The 20,427-nt window shown below is 41.1% G+C and overlaps 1 protein-coding gene across 2 annotated transcripts in view; it reads right to left on the reverse strand.

Moving 5' to 3' along the window:
• Window positions 1-20,427, reverse strand: part of FRMD3 (FERM domain containing 3) — a 307,700-nt gene that overhangs the window by 121,609 nt on the left and 165,664 nt on the right. For both annotated transcript variants that reach the window (XM_030294382.1, XM_030294381.1), the window contains exon 3: window positions 19,016-19,058. In XM_030294382.1, coding sequence (XP_030150242.1) covers window positions 19,016-19,058 — 43 coding nt within the window. The remainder of the gene's footprint in view (window positions 1-19,015; window positions 19,059-20,427) is intronic.

Below are 20,427 nucleotides of genomic sequence, written 5' to 3' on the forward strand. Positions count from 1 at the left end.
CACAGGAAAACACAGAAGCATCTTTCTGGCCATCTCAGCAGAGACAAACCGATTATACACATACACCCACACACACAGATGTCAGAGCTCTTTCCATTCAATGCCCTACTTCCCCACCAGGAACTAGCAAATTTCCTGAGTTGGATGCTTCTAACCCAACCCTGTGTTCCCTGGATTTAAGGAAACATTTTTTTCTGGAGCACTAGGAGAAAATAAACACCAGCAAAGAAACAACGAAGAAAAAAATACAAATGATCCTCCAGTCATTCATCTTTCATGATATCTAGAAGTTCAGTTTTAACTCAAAATATTTAATCTTTACACATTCCCCAGATTTAATGTGTTTAAGTCACCACCTTTAAAGGATTAGAGCTGATGGTTTTTCACTAGGAAACCTGTGGGCTGTCTTTAATAGAAAGGTTGAGACAGTTTTTATAAGACAAGAACAACAGAGCAAACAATGGAAACAGCATAAAAAAGGAATTTTTCTTTATAGCTTCTTTTATTAGTCTTCAAAATTAATACATGTTTAAGCACAACCAATGAAGATAATCGATAGACAGACAGATGGATAGATAATAGATTGATAGATGGACAGATAACAGATGGACAGATGGATGGATAGACGGATGAATGGATAAACCATCCCCTTTCATTTTCCTTCTTTGTCTCTATTCCTGTCCCTTCTGTCTCTCAGGTCCCCACCCACTTTGCCCTTCCAACTCTCCAACCACTGTCAACAATTTCACCTATATGCTTCCATCCTTTTTGCCATACTCATGCAAATATATGCCAATATGATCACATATGTAAGGGATTTTTTTTATAACTTATTCTCACAAAAGGAGATCACGCTACATATGTTTCTCTTGCTTTTCTCACTTAACTCTATACTCTTCCCATCCTTCTAGGACAGTAGTCATAGATCCAACTCGTTGTCTATATTAACTGCATAGTAGTTCATATTACAGATACATCTGAATTCATTCCACTATTTTCTTTTAATTGTCATTCAGGTTGCTTCGACATTTCTGTAATATTTTTACATACACCCTTGTGCATACTTCATCAAGTATTTGTATTTATATTTTTTTTTTTTATAATACAGACTTCCAAATTTGGAATTGTTGGGTCAGTAGGTACATGCAAATGTTTTAAAGGGAGCTGAAAAAATAAAAGCCCACTGAGAGCAAACTGGGGAAAGAAGGATCACAGAAGAGGACTCCAAACTAGAGCTGTCATTTTCTCTTCCTCCTGGTCAGCATATCTGCTTACTGTGCCCTAGGCTGGCTTCAGTAGGTATCTGAGCTCACTGGCTACAAATCAGGACTCTTGACTTTGCCTAAGGAATCAGGCACTGAGGCTCAGACAGCTCCCCAGGCAACCGTCTTTGAACACCCCTCACTGTAGGAAGTCCAGCCCAGGCATCCTCGTTCTCAGCCTCAGGCTCCAGAATGGTCTAATGCTTCTCCCACATGCAAAGCCTTTCCCTCATTCGGAGGAAGTTCTTAAGTAGTACTTATGGTCCTTCTGAGTCTTCTTGATAATAAACATCCTCCATTCTTCAACTGCTCTTCACATGAAACAGTTTGGAGTGCCCCCATTCTGGGTATATTCTTGTCTATTTCCTCAAGCACCCCCCAGGGACTGCCACATCCACTAGGGTAAGGGGACATCACCAGCCTCAGTTTGGACATAACTGTTGCTCCCCCTCACGAGCCTCATCTCATTGTCGATTCACTCTGAGTTTCTAATTGGCCAACACTCTTCATCTTTTTCATATATGCTGTTGCTAAGTCACACAGAAAGTCATATCTGACATCTTCCATTTTCTAGGACGTGATCATGGAAAAAATTAATACAAGGTACTGGGGATACACTCACCACCAGACCCATTATCAGAGAAGGGATGAGAGCATGAAGCAGAAAAAAGAGATAACTTCAAGTCTGAAATTTTCTACCCATTTTCTTCTACCATCATATATACCCCTACTGTGTCTTTCTCTCATATTGATCCAGCATTATTGACCCCATGTTACCAATAAAAGAAAAAGAGTTTCCCTGTAAGTTAAAAGGAGCACATGACTTTGACATAGTGAACCATGTATTGCACCAGGGATCTGAGCTGACGAGAAGTTCAACCTCCTTGCCCATGCCTGAAAAAGTCAATGTGGCAACAGGCTTCTCCTTGAGAAACTCTCTTAAGGCTCTGGATGCAAAATTCTATTACAAATCAAGTAAGTTAAGGAATGCTTTTTGACAGGGCTGGATCAGGCTGAAAAGATAAATAATTTCTCCCCCAAAATGTTAATCTAGTTATGGATGACAAGATTTATGAGGGTGTGGAGCTATATATCTTGTTCAACTTTTTATCCCCAGAGCTAATTATTGATAAAAGATGGACTCTGTCTGGCTGAATGAATGATTAACCCCAAACTTTGAGGCAGATGTCAAAAAAAAAAAAAAAAAAAAAAAAAAGCCATGCCCTACCATCACCATTCATCCCATCAAAATACTGGTCTAGAAGGCCCATGGTCTGAGTTATTATAGCAATTCCTAGGATTGAGATTTTTGAAAACTTCTGACCCTATATTTCAATTTCTGCCCTTCAACATCTGGAACAAATTCAGGAACTCTAGAGTTGGTTGGAATAGCTATTTCTACAGGGAAGATTAATTAATTCAATCAACAAATGCTTATTGAGGACCTACTAGGTATTAGGCACAAGTTCAGATGTACAAATAAGAGTAGCTATAAAAAGACAAAAGTTAGGTCTTCATGGAAGACATATTCTAGTGGAATAAACAGGCATAAAATCAAAATTAATAAGTGAAATAAATAGGTCATTAGAAGGTCATAAATGCTATGATCAACAGAAAATAAAGAATAAAGCAGAAAGGATTTAAGGGGTGAAAAAAGACCACCCCCACCTCTGTTCCCTTTTACCCTCCCCACTATGACTAAATCCACGCAGGTAAGTGCAATTCTCTTTACTACCGTCCAGAAGACCAAAAAAGGGAAGAAATACGATTTAAAATGTTATGTCATTAAACCAGGGGATAGGGGAAAAGTCACTCCCAAAAGTGCTGGCACTGGTTTGGAGCACTGGCACGCAGCCACACCAACTGGGTAACTAACTGTTAAAGTGAAACTGGTAACCAAAGTGTTAATGGGACTAATAAGTACAACTGTAACTCTTAACCCAAATCTGCTTGTTCTCGGAATACAGCCTGCAGCCATGTTTCCATACATGGCATTCTTACCTGAGACCATGATAGCAAAATGTTAATTTATTTGTTTTGCAGAGACTCAAGGCTTTACCGTGAAACTGGCCAGAACCAGTCAAACTACTGGCCATCTCTTTGCGCGTGTGTGTGAGTCCAATGGATGCACTTTTGACACAGAAGTACCTAAAACTCAACCCTTAGATCATACTAACATGTCTGCCACTGACAACGTAGGCAGAAGATCCCGACAGGTACAGAAAACAAGTCCCCTACTTATTACCGGATTCTGAAGTTACGTAGCTCCTCTCTATACCCAGGTCCTTCTTCCTTTGCCTTTAAGTATCCCTGATTCTCTTGCTTTGAGGAGGCAGATCTGCAGCTTGCCCCCTGCAAACATCTCTTTGTTTGGTTACCTCTCCAATAAACCCTTTCCTTGCTGCATATTTGATGTCTCAGTGATTGGTTTTGCTGTGTATTGGGTAAATGAACTTGGATTTGTGTACAAAAGGAGCCTTCCCACGATCAACCTGGCAGCTGGCTGGGACATGTCTAAATGTCCTGTTTATAAATGGCTGTTCCCTTGTAGAGATGAGCCTATTCCCTTCTCCAAGAGACTACAGGTCTATGCCATTCCAACTTCCACACCTTCTTATCCTTAAGCTACAGGAGTAAAAGGATAAAGGATGACTCTTATCTGTGCCAACCATTTGGTACATGATCAGAACCTGGAAACATCTGATGAAGGAGCTACCCGGGGAACAGGAACCACCAGACGTGGAGCCCACAACCTGAACTGGGACCCTATACCATGGTGTCATCATGAACAGCCACTGTGTGTCTTTACTAGACCAGGCAGCATGGTGGCCCCATGGGGGAAGACGCTGTAGCCCATTTCTACTGAGGTACTAACGCTTCGGCATCAGTGACAGGGGCACACAGGGTGGAGGTAACCTCAAATCTCCCAAGGGATGAGTCCCCAGATTTGGAGGGGGACTTCCAACAGTGACTTCGAGCAAGCCACCTACATTCTCAGTTTCCTGCTCTGGAAGAGGGGACAGCACCAGGGGCCACATCTACCTTGCACAGGTGTTTGTACAGGCCCTTGGCAAGTGCACATGGCACACTACCTAAATATGAACTTTTGTTTCATTGGGATGTTTAGCCTACTCCTACTGGAAGAAGAGAAGGATATGAAGAGTTGGAAATGAGAAAAAGAAATGGAGAAGCCTGAATTGAATTCAGCTGAGAAACATTTACTCAGCCACGTAAGTGCTAAAAACGAGAATACCACTGAGTAGCAGAGGAGGGGGGGAAATGCCAAAATCCACTTTAAAAATGCCTGGAGCATACAACTGCACTGAGAATAACAGGGCCCCTGTCTCACAGAGGTCCGTTACCTGCCAGACGAGGGCTGGGGAGGCCAAGCGTCTCCATAAGACAGCTCAGTGGCCTCTTTGGGCATCAGCAGATCCCAGGTATTATCATTTGGGTAGCTGGTTAACACAGAACATGGGGAGAGGAACAGCCATTTATAAGGCAGAGACAGATTTTCTCATCTCCACTTTGAGATCTTGCCCAGAAATGGGGTTGGGGTGTGCAAGGATTAGCTGAGCAGGGTCCTGGGTGAAAGTGAAAAAAACAACTTTCTATTTTTAACCAATGACTGTTCTCAAATATTTATAAGAACAATTAGGGTTTGGGGGAGGTTTTTTCGAGAGGAACATCACTTAGTGGCCTGTCATAAAAGGAGTCTTCCTCCAATCATGGTGTAGAGCTATAGGAAAACAAAAAGCATAACTGTAGGGACATACATATAAACGCATGATCTTTATCATAAACACTCAGGCTGACACCTATGAAGAATCCCCCCCCCAAACTCCTTTAAACTGCAGTTGAAGCTTAGAGCTGGTGGCTCCAGCAGATGTTAGGGCAACTCTTATAACTTGGCCTATGTCTCTCCTGGGACTCCACGGCAGGGGCAGGGGCAGGGGCAGGGGCGGGGGCGGGGGGGCACTGATCAATCTGTCAGATTTTAAGACTTGGGAGAAACACTGCAAAGGGTTTATTGTTGCCAACAAGACCTCTAGAGCCTGCAAACAGGAGGCTCGTTTCCCAAAGGGCCCCTAGCAGGCATCAGAGACTCCTGGTCTTCTCAGCACCACCAATACCTTTTTTCACTCTTAACCAAATGAACAATGTCCCTCCCGTGTCTTTTGGGGAGGGGGGCAGGGGCTTTACAGTGAGAACCGAGGGGCACACCCCACTTCATTGTGCATACAGCATGCATAGTGACACCGATGGATTTATCGGTGCTGTCTCTTCTACGAACCACTCAGGAGCAGAAACTCTGTGCACATGCGCAAAAGGACACTTGAGCACCAAAAGGGCAGAGTATTACTCACTCATTCAACGAACTATAACTCTTGGGATGTTTTAATGAGCCAGCCGGAGAACTGCTCTCTTAACGACTGCTCTCTTCTCGCTGGAAACGATTATGATCTTGCCGCGACAACTGTTACTATCATCATCATCAAGAGTGATAATCCCTCCATCATTCTTCCACTGAAATGACAACCAGCAGCCTCCAAGATGCTACTGGCACTGTGTTGCCTCTACTTCCAAAGCAGAGAGGGTTGGTTTTTTTTGTTTGTTTTTTTTTTTCATTGTATTTAATTCAACCTCCTCCTGTTACAGTTCTCTTAGGTTGGAATCACACAGGCAGGCGCGCCCACACACACAAATGGATGCACTGAGAACTTCGTAGGGGATCCTGGATCACCAAGCCGCTGCTTCACAAACACTTGCTCTCGGAACTCTCTGGCTGCCTGTGCTGTTCAGGAGAAGCTCTAACAGGGACTTTGGTCCACCACTTCTAATCTCAAGTTCAGCATTGGGACAAATTGCTACGGCCAAACTGAAAACTCTCAGCTTCCATTTCCTTCTCTGTAAAATGGGGATAATAATGGAACCAATCACCCAGATTAAGGATCAGTGAACTTTTACTTTTGACTTTGCGGGATTCAAGGTCTCTGTCTCAACTACTCTGCCCAGCTGGCATAAGGCAAAAGCAACAACAGACAAGATGTAGATCAATGGCATGGCTGTGTTCCAATATGACACTGAAATCTGAATTTCAGATCATCTTCACAGATCACAAAGTCTTGTCTTTTGCTTCCCCCTCCCCAACCATTTAAAACTATGAAACCTACTTTTAGCCAATAGGCCATAAAAAACAGATGGCAGGCTGCTTTTGGCCTCAGGGCCATAGTTCGTTGATCCCTGATATAGAGCCCATGATGAGGATTATATGAGTTAATGACATAAAGCTCTCAGCAGACTGTCTGAGACCTAAGTACTCAACCCATAGGATTTGTTACTATTCTAGAGGACAAAAAAGAAACTGATGTAGATGAGGGAAAGCCCTTCAACTTGACCTAGACCTACATAAGCATACCTCAGAGCTACCGTGGGTTTGGTTCTAGACCACCACAATAAAGCAAATATCTCAATAAAGTCAGTCAAATGAATTTTTTGGTTTCCCCACTTTGCTCCCAGAGAGCAGGGTGCAATGACCCGAGAATTTTAGCAAAACAAAAACAAAAAGTTAGCAAAAGTACATGAAACTGAAGGCAGGAGATCCAGGTGTCTGCTTGCTGCAGATGTTGTATAACTACACCCTGAGGAATCATGTCGGTAAGTGTGAATCAACTAGTAATGATGATAATTATAAAAGCCAAGTTCAATGACTTATGTAACTGCATACTAAGATTTTATACTATAAAATTGCATCCAAAAATGAGGCATTATAAAGGATTTCCAACCAAATGGAAAGAGACCTGAATAAAACCACCTACTTGACCCATGTTTGCATTGCCTCCAGTACTCCCATTCCAAGCATGGAATCTCCTGGTCCATCGGGGTTATCATTCACACATTTAGACCACCCACACACGTATAGGTTTGAATCGTGTGGCCCAGGAAACAACATGGGTGCTCCTGAAGGTAGAAAGAAGCCCCTGGAAGGTATCTCCCAGTGATACAAGGGTGATGCTCTTTGCCTTCTGCTCTCTCCGATACCCCATCCCCTCCCTCCTTCCAAAGAGGAGGGGTATTGGGTCCTCCCTGAAGCCCAAGAACTGACCATTATACTCAGTAAAAATGACATCAATGTCACCAACCATACCATAAGGACAAGGCTAAAAATTATCAGTCTGTGACTTATCGCATGTGCATATCATTTAGAATTGCACACCATAATTTAAGGGTTTTTTCTTTTGTCATTACTCTCGTTACCATTATTTCTTTCCATATTGGAAATAACACAAGAGTGCAACATGAAGACCACTTATAGGCCCAGACTGCAAGGACTTTCTGATACAAGGACCAAATGTGGGAATTTTCAGTGAAACAGTTGTACCTGGAAGAAAAAGAGATACCATGCCAAACCTACTGAGCTATCACTAGAATAACAGAAGCTGGCTTCCAAAGCCGGAGAGAAGCAATGGAATGAAGAAAGCTGGAAAGAATGAAAACAGCCACAACTAAACCACAACAGCTGGATACCTACAGTTACTTGATTTATGCAATGGGTTTTCATCAGGTGTGTGTTTTGATTTGTTTTTTTTTTTTTTTTAACGTTTATTTATTTTTGAGAGAGAGAGAGACAGAGCATGAACAGGGGAGGGGCAGAGAGAGAGGGAGACACAGAAGCTGAAACAGGCTCCAGGCTCTGAGCTGTCAGCACAGAGCCCGACGCGGGGCTCGAACTCACAGACCGTGAGATCATGACCTGAGCTGAAGTCGGACGCTCAACCGACCAAGCCACCCAGGCGCCCCTTGATTTGTTTTTAAAGAACACGACAGTTGATCTTCTTTTACCTGGTCCCTAAAAGGAACATTTTTTATTCTAGTCCACAAGCATTTATTAGGTACTGATTACATGCATAGCCCTAGCTTAAGCCATGGACCAGGTGAAGAAATCTTCCAAATTAAATACAGGGGATATGATTAGACAAGTATATAATGAGGCCAATGGGACAGACCGCCCCAAGAGGTCAGAGATGGGGTTACTGTCACTATGGGTGTCTGGAGAAGTAAAATGTATGAAACTTTACTATCAGAAGCATATGATTGAGGTCTGCAAGAAAGAACACATACAACAAGTGGGGAAATGAGCCACAAAGCAAAAGCATGAAAGTAACTGAAAGAATAAACAGAAATATTAAAGGATGTGGGAGATCTGAGTGGAGGTCACTCAGTGCAGTGGGCTGGGTGGTGTTCCCTGGGAAATTCCTGCCCACCGAGAACATCAAAATGTAACCCTATTTGGAAATAGGGTCTTCGCAGATGTAATTAACATGAAGTCCTACTGGGTTAGAGTGATCACTAAAGCCAATGACTGTTATCTTTGTAAGAGAAAGGAAACAGACTTGGACACAGACACAGAGAAACACAGGGAGAAAGTGATATGAAGATGGCGATAGGAATTGGAATGATACAGCTACAAGCCAGGGAAGGAACACCAAGGCCAGCCAGCAACCACCAAGAGCAAGAAGAGGCAAGGAAGAATTCACTCCTAGAGCCTTCAGAGGGAGCATGGCCCTGCTGATACCTTGAGTTCAGACTTCCAGTCTCCACAACTGTGAGAGAATGAATTTCTATTTTTCTAAGCCACCCAGTGGGGATAGTTTTGTTATGTCAGCCCTCGAGGAAACCAACGTACTCAGCAGAGTCACTGGAGGCGGGCATCCAAACTGGCCTCATGGATCGGTATGGGACCTATGGTTTTTCTCCTTCTGTTCCTCACCCCAGAGCAAAAATCTAGGCTCCTTGTACTCTCTCTGTATGCTGCAGAAGAAGATACGTTCCCCTTTGAGGAAATTATTCAGCAGCAAGGGGACTATTCAGTAGATTAGCCTCAAGGGGTGCTGGAAAGCTAAAGAATGCCACATAAATACAAAGTTTCACAAACAGTGCCATCAGAGAGAGAAATTACATGCCCTCTCAGGCTTCCAGGCAGAGCCGTCATAACTTCAGGGAAGGAACGCTCCAGACACCAGCCAGCAAACTTGACTCGACATTGCTCTATGGCTGAGTTACACCATGTATTATGCAGAAGCTGGCGGTAATCCCCATCCTGATTTGCATGCAGAAGCCATTTTCAAGCAACCCTGTTCCTTCAGGGTGCTTGGCAGCAGCACAGTGTCTGATAAATAGAGCAAGAAGGTGATCTTAACTATCCAGCGGGGCTAATCAGGTACCAGCCAGGATTAAGCAGAGAACCTCCCTGGAGGTGAGCCTTCTTTCATCTAGGTATGTTTTTGCTATAGCAGATTCTTTTTTTTTTTTAATTTTTATGCTTATTTATTTTTTTTTTGGGGGGGGAAGAGCATGAGTGGGGGAGGGGCAGAGAGAGAGGAAGACACAGAATCTGAAGCAGGCTCCAGGCTCAGAGCTGTAGGCACAGAGCCCGACGCAGACCCATGAACTGCAAGATCGTGACCTGAGCCTAAATCGGATGCTTCACCGACTGAGCCACCTGGGCGCCCTTCTATAGTACATTCTTAATACATAATGAACTTTGATTCCTCCCTTCCTCACTCCCCACTTCTCTCCCCCCTAACTTTCCCTCTCCCTCTCTTTCTCAATTTATACATAAAACAGTCTCTCCTTCTGTTTGTTTTCTCTTTATTACCAAGAGATCTAGGAAAATATTCTCATTGTAAAAGATATGAGAAGGGGTGCCTGGGTGGCTCAGACCATTAAGCATCCGACTCTTGATTTCAGCTCAGGTTATGGTCCCATGGTTCATAGGTTTGAGCCCTGCATCAGGCTCTGTGCTGAGCATGGAGCCTGCTTGGGATTCTCTCTCTCTCTCTCTCTCTCTCTCTCTCTCACACACACACACACACACACACACACACACACACAAAATAAACTTTTAAAAAAGGACCTGAGTAAAACATATAAATACTTAAAAATATGCAGTTATTTTGAGAGAGAGAGAGACAGAGAGAGAGAGAGAGATAATGAGAATGCAAGCAGGAGAGGGGCAGGGGGAGAGAGAAGAGAGAGAAGACAGACAGAGAGACAGAGAGAGAGAGAGAGAGAGAGAGAATCCCAAACAGGCTCCATGCACAGAGCCAGACGCAGGGCTCAATCCCACCAACCACAAGATCACAGCCTGAATCAAAATCAAGAGTCAGATGCTTAACCAACTGAGCCACCCAAGTACCCCCAAAATATAACTATATATAATAGAATGTATTTCGTCACCTCCCTCTACCTACTCTCTTCCCCTGAGGTAACCAGTTAGTACAGACGTTTGCAGAATTTCTCTGCACTTACATAGTCATCTAAAATAATCTGTTTAGGGACACCTGGGTGGCTTGGTCGGTTAAGCGTCCGACTTCAGCTCGGGTCATGATCTCATGATTTGTGAGTTCGCGCCCCACATCGGGCTCTGTGCTGACAGCTTGGAGCCTGGAGCCTGCTTCAAATTCTGTGTCTCCCTCTCTCTGACCCTCCCTCGTTCATGCTCTGTCTCTGTCTCAAAAATAAATAAACATTGAAAAAAAATTTTTTAATAAAATAAAATAATCTGTTTATTTTCATATATAGGGATCATTCTCTAGGTGGTATCTTTACCTGCTTTCTTAACTCCAAGATCTATCTAATAAATTTTTCAGTGTCAATACTACAGGCTAACGACTGTCTGTATTCCACAATTTATTCAGCCTTGCCAAAATTACAGGCTTTTTATTTCTTCCAATTCTCAGTGCTATAAGCAACACTACCACAGATATCCTTGCATCAATATATACCTGTGCTTGGATAAACTTTGCTTTCAATAGATTCATGGAGATGAGCTCATTGGATCAAAATACATAGGCATTTTTTTTTTAAACACATCTACACTTTTACTTCTGATTTACACTAAATATCCTAGGTACTTTCTTTGAATTCACCACTTAGTCTCATAAATTTTGATGTTGAATATTGTTAATCATTCTAAACTAACCTATGAAGCATATCATTGCACAGTGCAAAATTAAAATTCAAGGATCTCCTATATAAAGCAGTTTATTCTACACAGAGAGAAAGTTAACTCATCAGATGAGTCCAAATGAGCGATGGCTGATACCTTTAGAGACAATTTTAATTCAACAACAAAAATGTAATCAAATCAGCTAAAACATAATTTTCATATTACCTTCCAGCTGCTTTTTTGAGCGCTTTGACAAAAATGAAAGAACTAAAAGGAATCCAATGGTTAAATTACCACCATTTTGTTATAGTTCTTCACTTATTATGCCCAGGACGGATCGTTTGTCATTAGCGTGTGAGGGACGCAGACATCTTTAATCTAGAAAGATATGTCCAAATTTCCCTCCCAAATGGCTTTTCTAGTTTATACGCCCCCACCAGAAGTGTTACCCTCATCCTCATCAATTGGATATTATCAGTATTAACCATTTTCCCAGTGTAACAAAAAATACTTTAATTTACATTTTCCTTGTTACTAATGATATTGAGCACCTGTTTATGAGTTTCCTGTCCATTTATTTTTATTCCTTCTACGGGTCTTTACACATTTTTTATTGAGTTGTTTATCTTTGGGTTTATACCATCACACTTTATAGATTCTGCATATTTACGACTCGTTAGGTAGTTGGCAAATGCTCTTCCATTATTTATTTTGCTTGTGTTTTCATTTATTTATAATTTGTTTTATACTCATTCACTCGACAAATATTTACTGAAAATCTACTGCTCATTTGCAGTAGCAAAGCAAATATTCTGGTACATGAGTTTAATTTTTCCACAAATTTGTCAGCATTTTGCTTCATTATTTCTGTTTTTTATATTTTCCTTAGGAAGCCCTATTCCATAATTATAAGAAATAGTCCTGAATTTTTACCTAAAACTTGTACAGATGATTAAATATATTGGGCTTTTGAATTTATCAGGAATTAATCCCATGGTGTGAGGTAGGTCTTTAGCTTCTTTTCTTTTTCCAAGTGGAAAGGCAATCCATAAAATCATGCCTTGAAATCCATCTTTCTGATAGGAAATACAATCTTTATCATAACCCATATTCTCACAAATAATGGGTCAGTTTGAAGGGTTTTTTTCTTTTTCTGTTTGGTTTCTTTTCCTATTCCTGTGTCTATCTTAACGTGTCTTATCACGAGGACTCAATAATTATAGCTCATATGCCTTGATTTGCTACCTAATAAAACAAGGACCCTATCATTGTTCTTTTTCACATATTTATCAGCTATTCCGAAGCATTTTCTTTTGTAAATGAGCCTTTTTCACATTTTTTTAAATGTTTATTTTGAGAGAGAGAGAGACAGACAGACAGACCGATAGGCCATGAACAGGGAATGGCAGAGAGAGAGGGAGCCACAGAATCCGAACAAGCAGGCTTCAGGCTCTGAGCTGTCAGCACAGAGCCTGACATAGGGCTCAAACTCGCAGACCATGAGATCATGACCTGAGCTGAAGTTAACGCTTAACCGACTGAGCCACCCAGATGCCCCTGTAAATGAGCTTTAGAATCAGTTTGTTAAATGCCATAAGGGATCTCATTGATATTTTGATTTAAAAATTATTTGAAGGTATGCATTAATTTGCAAAAAAAATTGACCTTCGCAATATCAAATGGAAGCTAAGAAGTCTCCATTTACTGAACTCTTTTTATCTACTCCACAGTAAAATTTCAAAATTTATATAGATTTTGCACATTTCTTGTTATATTTATTTGTGAGTAATTTCTGTTTTTATTTGTTATTGCTATTGGAAGCAATAGCCCTTTTTCCCATTACATTTCAGAAATAGTTGCTGCTTATGAATAAGTATTGTTTCAGGATATTAATCTTGTATCCAAGGACAAAAACCAGTATTAATTGTGGGTAGGGGGTGAGGAAGGAAGACAAGTAGAGAGCCTGGAGAGACCCAGAGAACAAAACCACATTTAAGATGCTATATGGAGCTATGCAAAGGCATCCAGCACCCCTGAACACCCTAGCTTGGCTGAACAGAGTGAGGCATGGGAGCAAGACAAAGAAATCCTGGAGTAGTTTGGGGAAGTGTTGTGTTACGACTTTGAAGGACACTGAAGGACACTGTGAGTGTCAGTGAAGGACACTGAAGAAATGGCCCCATGCTGTGTTTAAGCAGAGGAGGACCTTACATGGTGTACATAAGTTTTCCTGAGGCTGAAGCATGGCACAGAAGAGGCTGAGCAGTGTCTGCCTGTCCCAGTGGTAAATACAGAAGTGCTAAGAGCCAGTGAGTGAAAGGTACCTGGAGAGAGCACCACCAGAGTGACATTCTGTAGACGTGCAGGGCAAGACCATGGCCAGGAGCACAGGTCTTAGCAGCATATGCCAGCACACACTGAAAGGCCAAATGGGACCAGTCACATTCCGAGAGGATGCAGTGGGGAAAGAGGGCAGCAAACAAAGGCCAAGTCACAGAAGACAGGCCACAGGAAGATTCAGAGGACTGGGCACAAGAGAGATGTCACCCTCACCGCCATGATGATACGTAAGCTTCCCCTGCCTCATGATGCCATTCTGGGAATGGAGAAAGAGGAAAAGCTCTTGGTATGGGAAAAATACCCCAATACGGAAGTATGCACTTTCAAGTGACTATGTTTAAATAATGAATTCACTGAGTAATTTCCTGAAAGAGATCAAATTCTAAACTGGCAGATCTTAAATTACCCTGAAGTGGCAAGACTGAACTTTTTTGTCCGCAAAGGAAAAGAGGCTCACAGCAAATTGAATTCAGTCATGGGGAAATAATGTCACATTTGTGCATGTCTGAGTCATAATGTATAACTTTTTAAAACCTCTTCATGCTAATACAGTTTTTGTGGTTAAATAGATCCTACAAGACATGAAAGTTCTGTTCTCTTGATGTGTGCTACTACATGTGAACACACTAAACTACATTCTACAGTTATGGGAACAAGGCCAAAATCTGTAGGGTATAGGTGAGAACATTCACTATTCCTACATGGGAAAGAAGGACTCTGAAAACCAAACATCCAAAATATCCCATTTCATTTAACACTTAATCTGCAGACAACCCACTATCTGAATACACTGGAAAGAAAAAGATCAAAGCACAGTCCACATTTGAACTTATGGACATGCAATGATGGAATAGGGAAATGAAGAAGATATGCCCCTTAATACTGCCCAAATTATGTAGCCTACCTTCATTTTGACCTAGTCAACAAGGAACGATAAAAAGTTTGATCTGAAGGTTCCAGTTCCAGGAAGTACTGATTCATTGCACCCTACCCTGTCTCTCCCACTGAATGCAGCTATAAAACCTGGACAGAATGTGTACAGCAGCTACCTAAGGACACTGGAAAGTAAATAATAGTAGGTAGAGTGGAAAAGACAACAAGAATTCAAAGGACCACTGAACTGTGTTGGATTCTCCACAGTCTTTTCCTATGGTATCCCCTGGAGAGATCTCTGAGATACTGGAAGGGCACCACCATGGATGGTGAAAGCTCCAAGAGAAGCTCCTAGTTAAGGCAAAGGGGGCTCTGGCAGCAACAGAGCAATAGCAAATGGGTTGGAGATTTTCTTGTCCGGAAGTGTTTTAACCTACTTTCTTTGATAATTAGAAAAATTCTCAAGTTATGTATTTCATATTGGGTGAGTTTTGGTAATTCCTGGTATTTGAGGAATGAGCCCATTTCATCTAAGCTGCCAAACTTAAATGCCCAGAGTTGTTCTGTGGGGTCTGTAGTGATAGCCTCTCTTTCATTCCTGGTATTGGTAACTTGTGTCTTCTATTTTTTTTTTCTTTATCAGTCTTGCTAGAGGTTCATCACTTTCTTGACATTTACAAAGACCAATTTTTTAAATTAATTTTGTTTCATGTATCCACAAACAAAGCAACTTGGCTGATTCTCTGAGTAATTAATGCTGATTCAAGAAGCCAGTCTCAAAGGATTGCATGCTTTAGGATTCCATTTATATGACATTCTCAAAGGACACAAACTATACTGACAGAACAAATCAGGGGTTGCTAGTGGCTAGGGGAGGAGGTGTGTGACTACAAAAGGAGAGCACAAGGGAGGTTTTGAGGGTGATGGATATAGTCTCTACCCTGACTGTACTGGAGATTATACAAACCTGTATGTTAAAATTTATAGAACTATACACCAAAATTAGGTCAATTTTACCTTATGTTCATTTAAAAAGTAAAATTTAAGTTCAGAGGAGAAAAAAGACTTTGGTTTAAGAAGTTTTTCCACTTTAGGGGCGCCTGGGTGGCGCAGTCGGTTAAGCGTCCGACTTCAGCCAGGTCACGATCTCGCGGTCCGGGAGTTCGAGCCCCGCGTCAGGCTCTGGGCTGATGGCTCAGAGCCTGGAGCCTGTTTCCGATTCTGTGTCTCCCTCTCTCTCTGCCCCTCCCCCGTTCATGCTCTGTCTCTCTCTGTCCCAAAAATAAATAAACGTTGAAAAAAAAAATTTAAAAAAAAAGAAGTTTTTCCACTTTAAAATGTATACCAAACTAAGGAGCTGTCCAACTAACTATTCTCTCAATTAAATATTTCTCTTCCTTAATATTTGGAGTCAACATAAAAATAAGTTTGATTCTGCTTATTTTCAACAAGATTTGAGGGAAACAAGCACTGTCATGTAACATTGTTGGGAATAACTTACTATAAGGTCTATAAGGTCTTTAAATGGATATTTATCACTAAGGAAATGAAAAATATGTATAACTTTTAATCCAACAATTTCATTTCTAAAAGGAATTTCTAATACAGATGTACTTGCATAAGATTCAAGAAAGTACATACAAGAATGTTTATTGTAGCATAATGTATAATAGCAAAATATTAGAAAATATTTTGATGTCTATTAATTATACATGCATGTAATTATCAGCCATTTTTAAAATGAAGCCAGTCATCAATCACCGATACTAAAAAAAAAAAAAAAAAAAAAAAAAAAAAAAACCCTCTAAAATTACTAAAAAATAACAACGTGAAGAAAAATGTTTACAGATTGATCTCATTTTTTGTTTATAAAAGGTCTCACATACATTGGGGAAGTTTATATATACATAAGAAATCCCAGAAGGATATACAAAATATTGTTAACAGTTATTTCTTCAGAGTGGGCTTGGAGATACAAGGGGGAAGAGAAAGGAAATAGTTTGAGTTTTCATTTTAAATTATTTTGAACTAAGAAAAAGCATGGACATTTAAAACCTATTTTAATACATGAGGTGTGAATATCTATGTGAGGTAATGGATATTAACTAATCTTACCATGGTAATCATTTTGCAACATATACATATATCAAATCATTATGTTACACATCTTAAACTTATACAATGTTACATGTCAATTATATCTCATTAAAATTGAAAACCTTTAAATAAAAAGTAAAATAAAAATAAAGTTTTAAAAAATACTAGTAAGAAATAATAATGCCTTTGTAGAGAGTTTGTTAATCAGGGCAGCTGACCTCAGCCAACCCTGGGAAACACCATTCCTAGGAACACCCATAGGTAAAGGTATCTCAATAGGGTCAGGGAAAAGAACATGAAAGTCTACCATCAAACCGTTCCTCCAAGAAATTTTGTCCTCAATGGCTTCTCAAAAGCAGTCAAAGTATAAAAGGATACCCAAGAAGGAAGTTGCCTGGAGTTCCGCAACCAGATAGATCCTTTTGGATGAGTTCCAGGAGTTGAACCCAGTTTCTCTGGGTTAACAATATACAAGCCCTATTTTAAATTTTTTTCTAATTTAAAGTTAATGTTTCCAGGATATACATATAAGAATAAAGAAATTCTTGATACTAAAAGACACCATCATCAACAACAACAAAACTAGATTTGTGATCTTGGGAAAATTACATAATTTCTTGTTCAGTAATGTCCTCAAAAATACAACAGCAGACTGGGTGATGGACAAGACCTTTACCACTTCCTAGAGCTAGTGAGTCACCCCATCTGGTTTGGAAATTGAATTTTACACAGCTTTTATCCAGATTCAGATTTCATTTGTCATTAGATTGACATTACCCAGTAGTCAAATGTCAATCTTTAAAACATTTTTACCAAACATTATACATTTCCAGTGGGTTGTTCAGGTTTACTTAGCATGGGAACAAAGCTCTTAAGCAGCAAATTCTTTACAAATTACAAGGTTTTTTTTTTCTTCTAAGTACTGAAATACATCCGACTTTAAAGATATTTATATTTTTAAACTGTGTGTAGCCTAAGGAAAATATTGCATGACATTGAAGAACCAAAGTCAAAGAATCATTAAACATGAAAATAAGTTTACTGAAAAATTGTGTAAACCCTTTTACATACATAAACAAAAATATCGAAACTTAGTAGCCAAGGGATAAAAGCTAGGCATCAGCAATTTTTTTGGACATGCTATTCACTCTTATTATCCTGCATATCATTCTATATGGAGCCCCCTGATACCTGTCCTGCTATTTCTTCTTGGATGCCTGACCCAATTCTATTCCAGCTACACCCCAACGCACTGACCTCTCTGGACTTCACATGTCCACTGCTGCCCTTGTTTTCACCTCATACATCTTTCCTGCCAGCTCCCTGCAACAGCCATGGCTCCCAGCAGCCATGGGCATTAGCCTGCCACAGAACAACTTAGTTGTCCTTCCTGCATTGATCCAGAGTTCGTTTGCTCCTGAGACATAGGGGAGGGAAGGAAGAAGAATGGGAAGGGATAAAAAGAAGGAGGGATGGGGGGGAAGGGAACAAGAGAGGGAGGATGGGGGGAGGTGGGGAAAGAGGGTTAAGCAATAAATGTATTAGTGGCTAGTTTGCCATCCGTGTTTGGTTTCTTCCTTCTTCCACTTAAAAGGCCTGCCCAGAATAATTTCTTCATATTTGAAAAAGGAAAGAATCCCCTGAATAATGATAAGTGACATAATATGCACTAAACTGATTTCTGATGAGAAACTGATTTATCGCCTACATTTCAGAGCCCTGGGAAAGTTGACATGGAAGGATAAATGGATTTCAGGGCAGGCAATGAATTTCTGAAATGCATTTCAGAAGCCCTCCTCCGAGCCATAAATAAAAGCAGGTTGCCTATAGCCTGGCACAGATGATCAGGACAAAACACCATGCCATCCAGGATCTAGTCAACACCCTCTTCACAATGCCCAAAGTAGATGACCAGCTGTTCTAGAAAGATGTTTCCCAAGGCAACATCTGTTGCCTCTGTTTCCCCCCACCAAAAAAAAAAAAAAAAAAAAAAAAAAAAAAAAGCAGTTCAGAACATCATGAGGGCTTGAAAACAATTACTAAGGGGGAAAAATTATTGTATGGAGTTTGAGGAGTACAAAAGAATAATACAATCTTCAATAAAGTTACTGGCAAGATTCTAGTTTCAAAATACACCTGCTTTCCTTATCCCCCCGAGACTGCACCTCCCATCCTGAACCACCTACTAGCAACCTCCACAATCCAAAGGAACCAGGTACCTGGTGATTATGTTGAACAGATACTTAGTCATCTAATTCCAACGTTCCTGTTCAAATATGAAATATGAAGGTAAGGTGATAGTGACTTCAAGGAAGGCAAAGGCCAGAAAATAAAAGAAGTTACACAGCACCCACTAAGAGAGAGAAGCCCCCACCCACACATGTTCATCTCCCTCCATCCATTTCTTCCCTGGCAGGAGAAATTTTGTTAAGAGACAGGACCTATCTTTGGACATTTCATAGCAAAAGTGAAACCACAGATTGACACTTACATTTCATTTGCTTGGAGATGGACTTGTTAGGTTCAAGCCAGTGCTAGGAAGAAAAAAGCAGAGATTATGGGTCAAACGGCTGAACCATACACATGACACATACTTAATAACTAAAAGAAATTTAATACAGATAGTCTTTTTCCAAAGCACAGTCTTGGTTCCCATAGATATTCCTCAAGGTTCTGCCTGCTGAAGATCAACACAAACAATTCTGCAATAAGAATACAACAGGCAAGGGTACAAATTACAGAGAATTAGTACTTTCTGAGTAGTGTATGAGTCACACAGTTGCTAAGAGAGAAGAACAAGGGAGAGAACATGCACTTCAATGGGATATTCTCACGGCTCTAGTGGACTCCTAGGTGATACAGTTCCATTGCTCTGGGCAAGTCACAGATGGCTGAAGACTTTGACATCCATGACCTCAAAGAGTCACAGTCCAAGACAGTTTCAGCACCCTGCTCCCCTGCTAGGTAGCCTCTGTTCAGGTGAACAGTGGGCCAAGCCAGCATTAGCCCCGTCACAGAGAGGCAATTCTCCCTTTACAGTAGGGAGGAACAGAGGACTTTAAATATCTAACTTCAAAGGCCTGAGATCATCCAGAAGAAAAACCAACTGTACCACAAAACAAAGATGCCCAAAGACTTGGGTAGCTCAGAATGGTGTTAGTGACAGGCATTCAAAGCCGATACCATGCTGGGCCCAGTGGCTGGCTCATTCCACACCACGTGTGGAGGTCACTTCAACATGCTAAGAGCCAGGTGACTTTTGAGATCACTAACCAGGGTGTCCCTGAAGCCACTTGGGAAATGTCAAGAAGCATCACTCTGTACACCTGCAGTTTATAAAGACACTACGAGGAGTGCCACTGGTATCCATCGGGAGATCAGAGAGCCCACACTTACCGGGCATCCCCCACGCTCAATACTAGAGACAAAAGAGGATGCTCACCATGAGTTGAGGCTTACACCCCATTTGTGCCATCCAGCAAGCCTCAAAGTTCTGTATTGTCCCTACCGTTTGATATCCATGCACAACCATGAAGTTTAATAAGCACTAGCATTGGTTGAGGGCTTCCTAAATGTCAGGTGTTACTCTAAGCAATTCCATGGGTCATCACTACCACCCCATTTACAGATGCGAAATCAGGGAGCTCAGAACATTAAACAACTAGCCTAAGGTCACCCAGAGAACAAATGGTGAGGCAGTGCGCAGCGGGATTCCAGAGCACAGGCCCTTAACCTTGGCCATTCTGCCTCCCAACAGATCAGTTTGCTCTAAAACATGTTAGTCTCCTCAACAAACATCACTTCTTTCCCCAGGAGCTGAAAAATTGAGCAGTCAAATCAATAGTTTCCAATCCAGGGTGTCAGAGCTCTGCAACCTTCAAAAACAAGACTAGGGGTCTTTTA

This window comes from Lynx canadensis, chromosome D4 (assembly GCF_007474595.2).
Source record: "Lynx canadensis isolate LIC74 chromosome D4, mLynCan4.pri.v2, whole genome shotgun sequence".
Lineage (NCBI taxonomy): Eukaryota > Metazoa > Chordata > Mammalia > Carnivora > Felidae > Lynx > Lynx canadensis.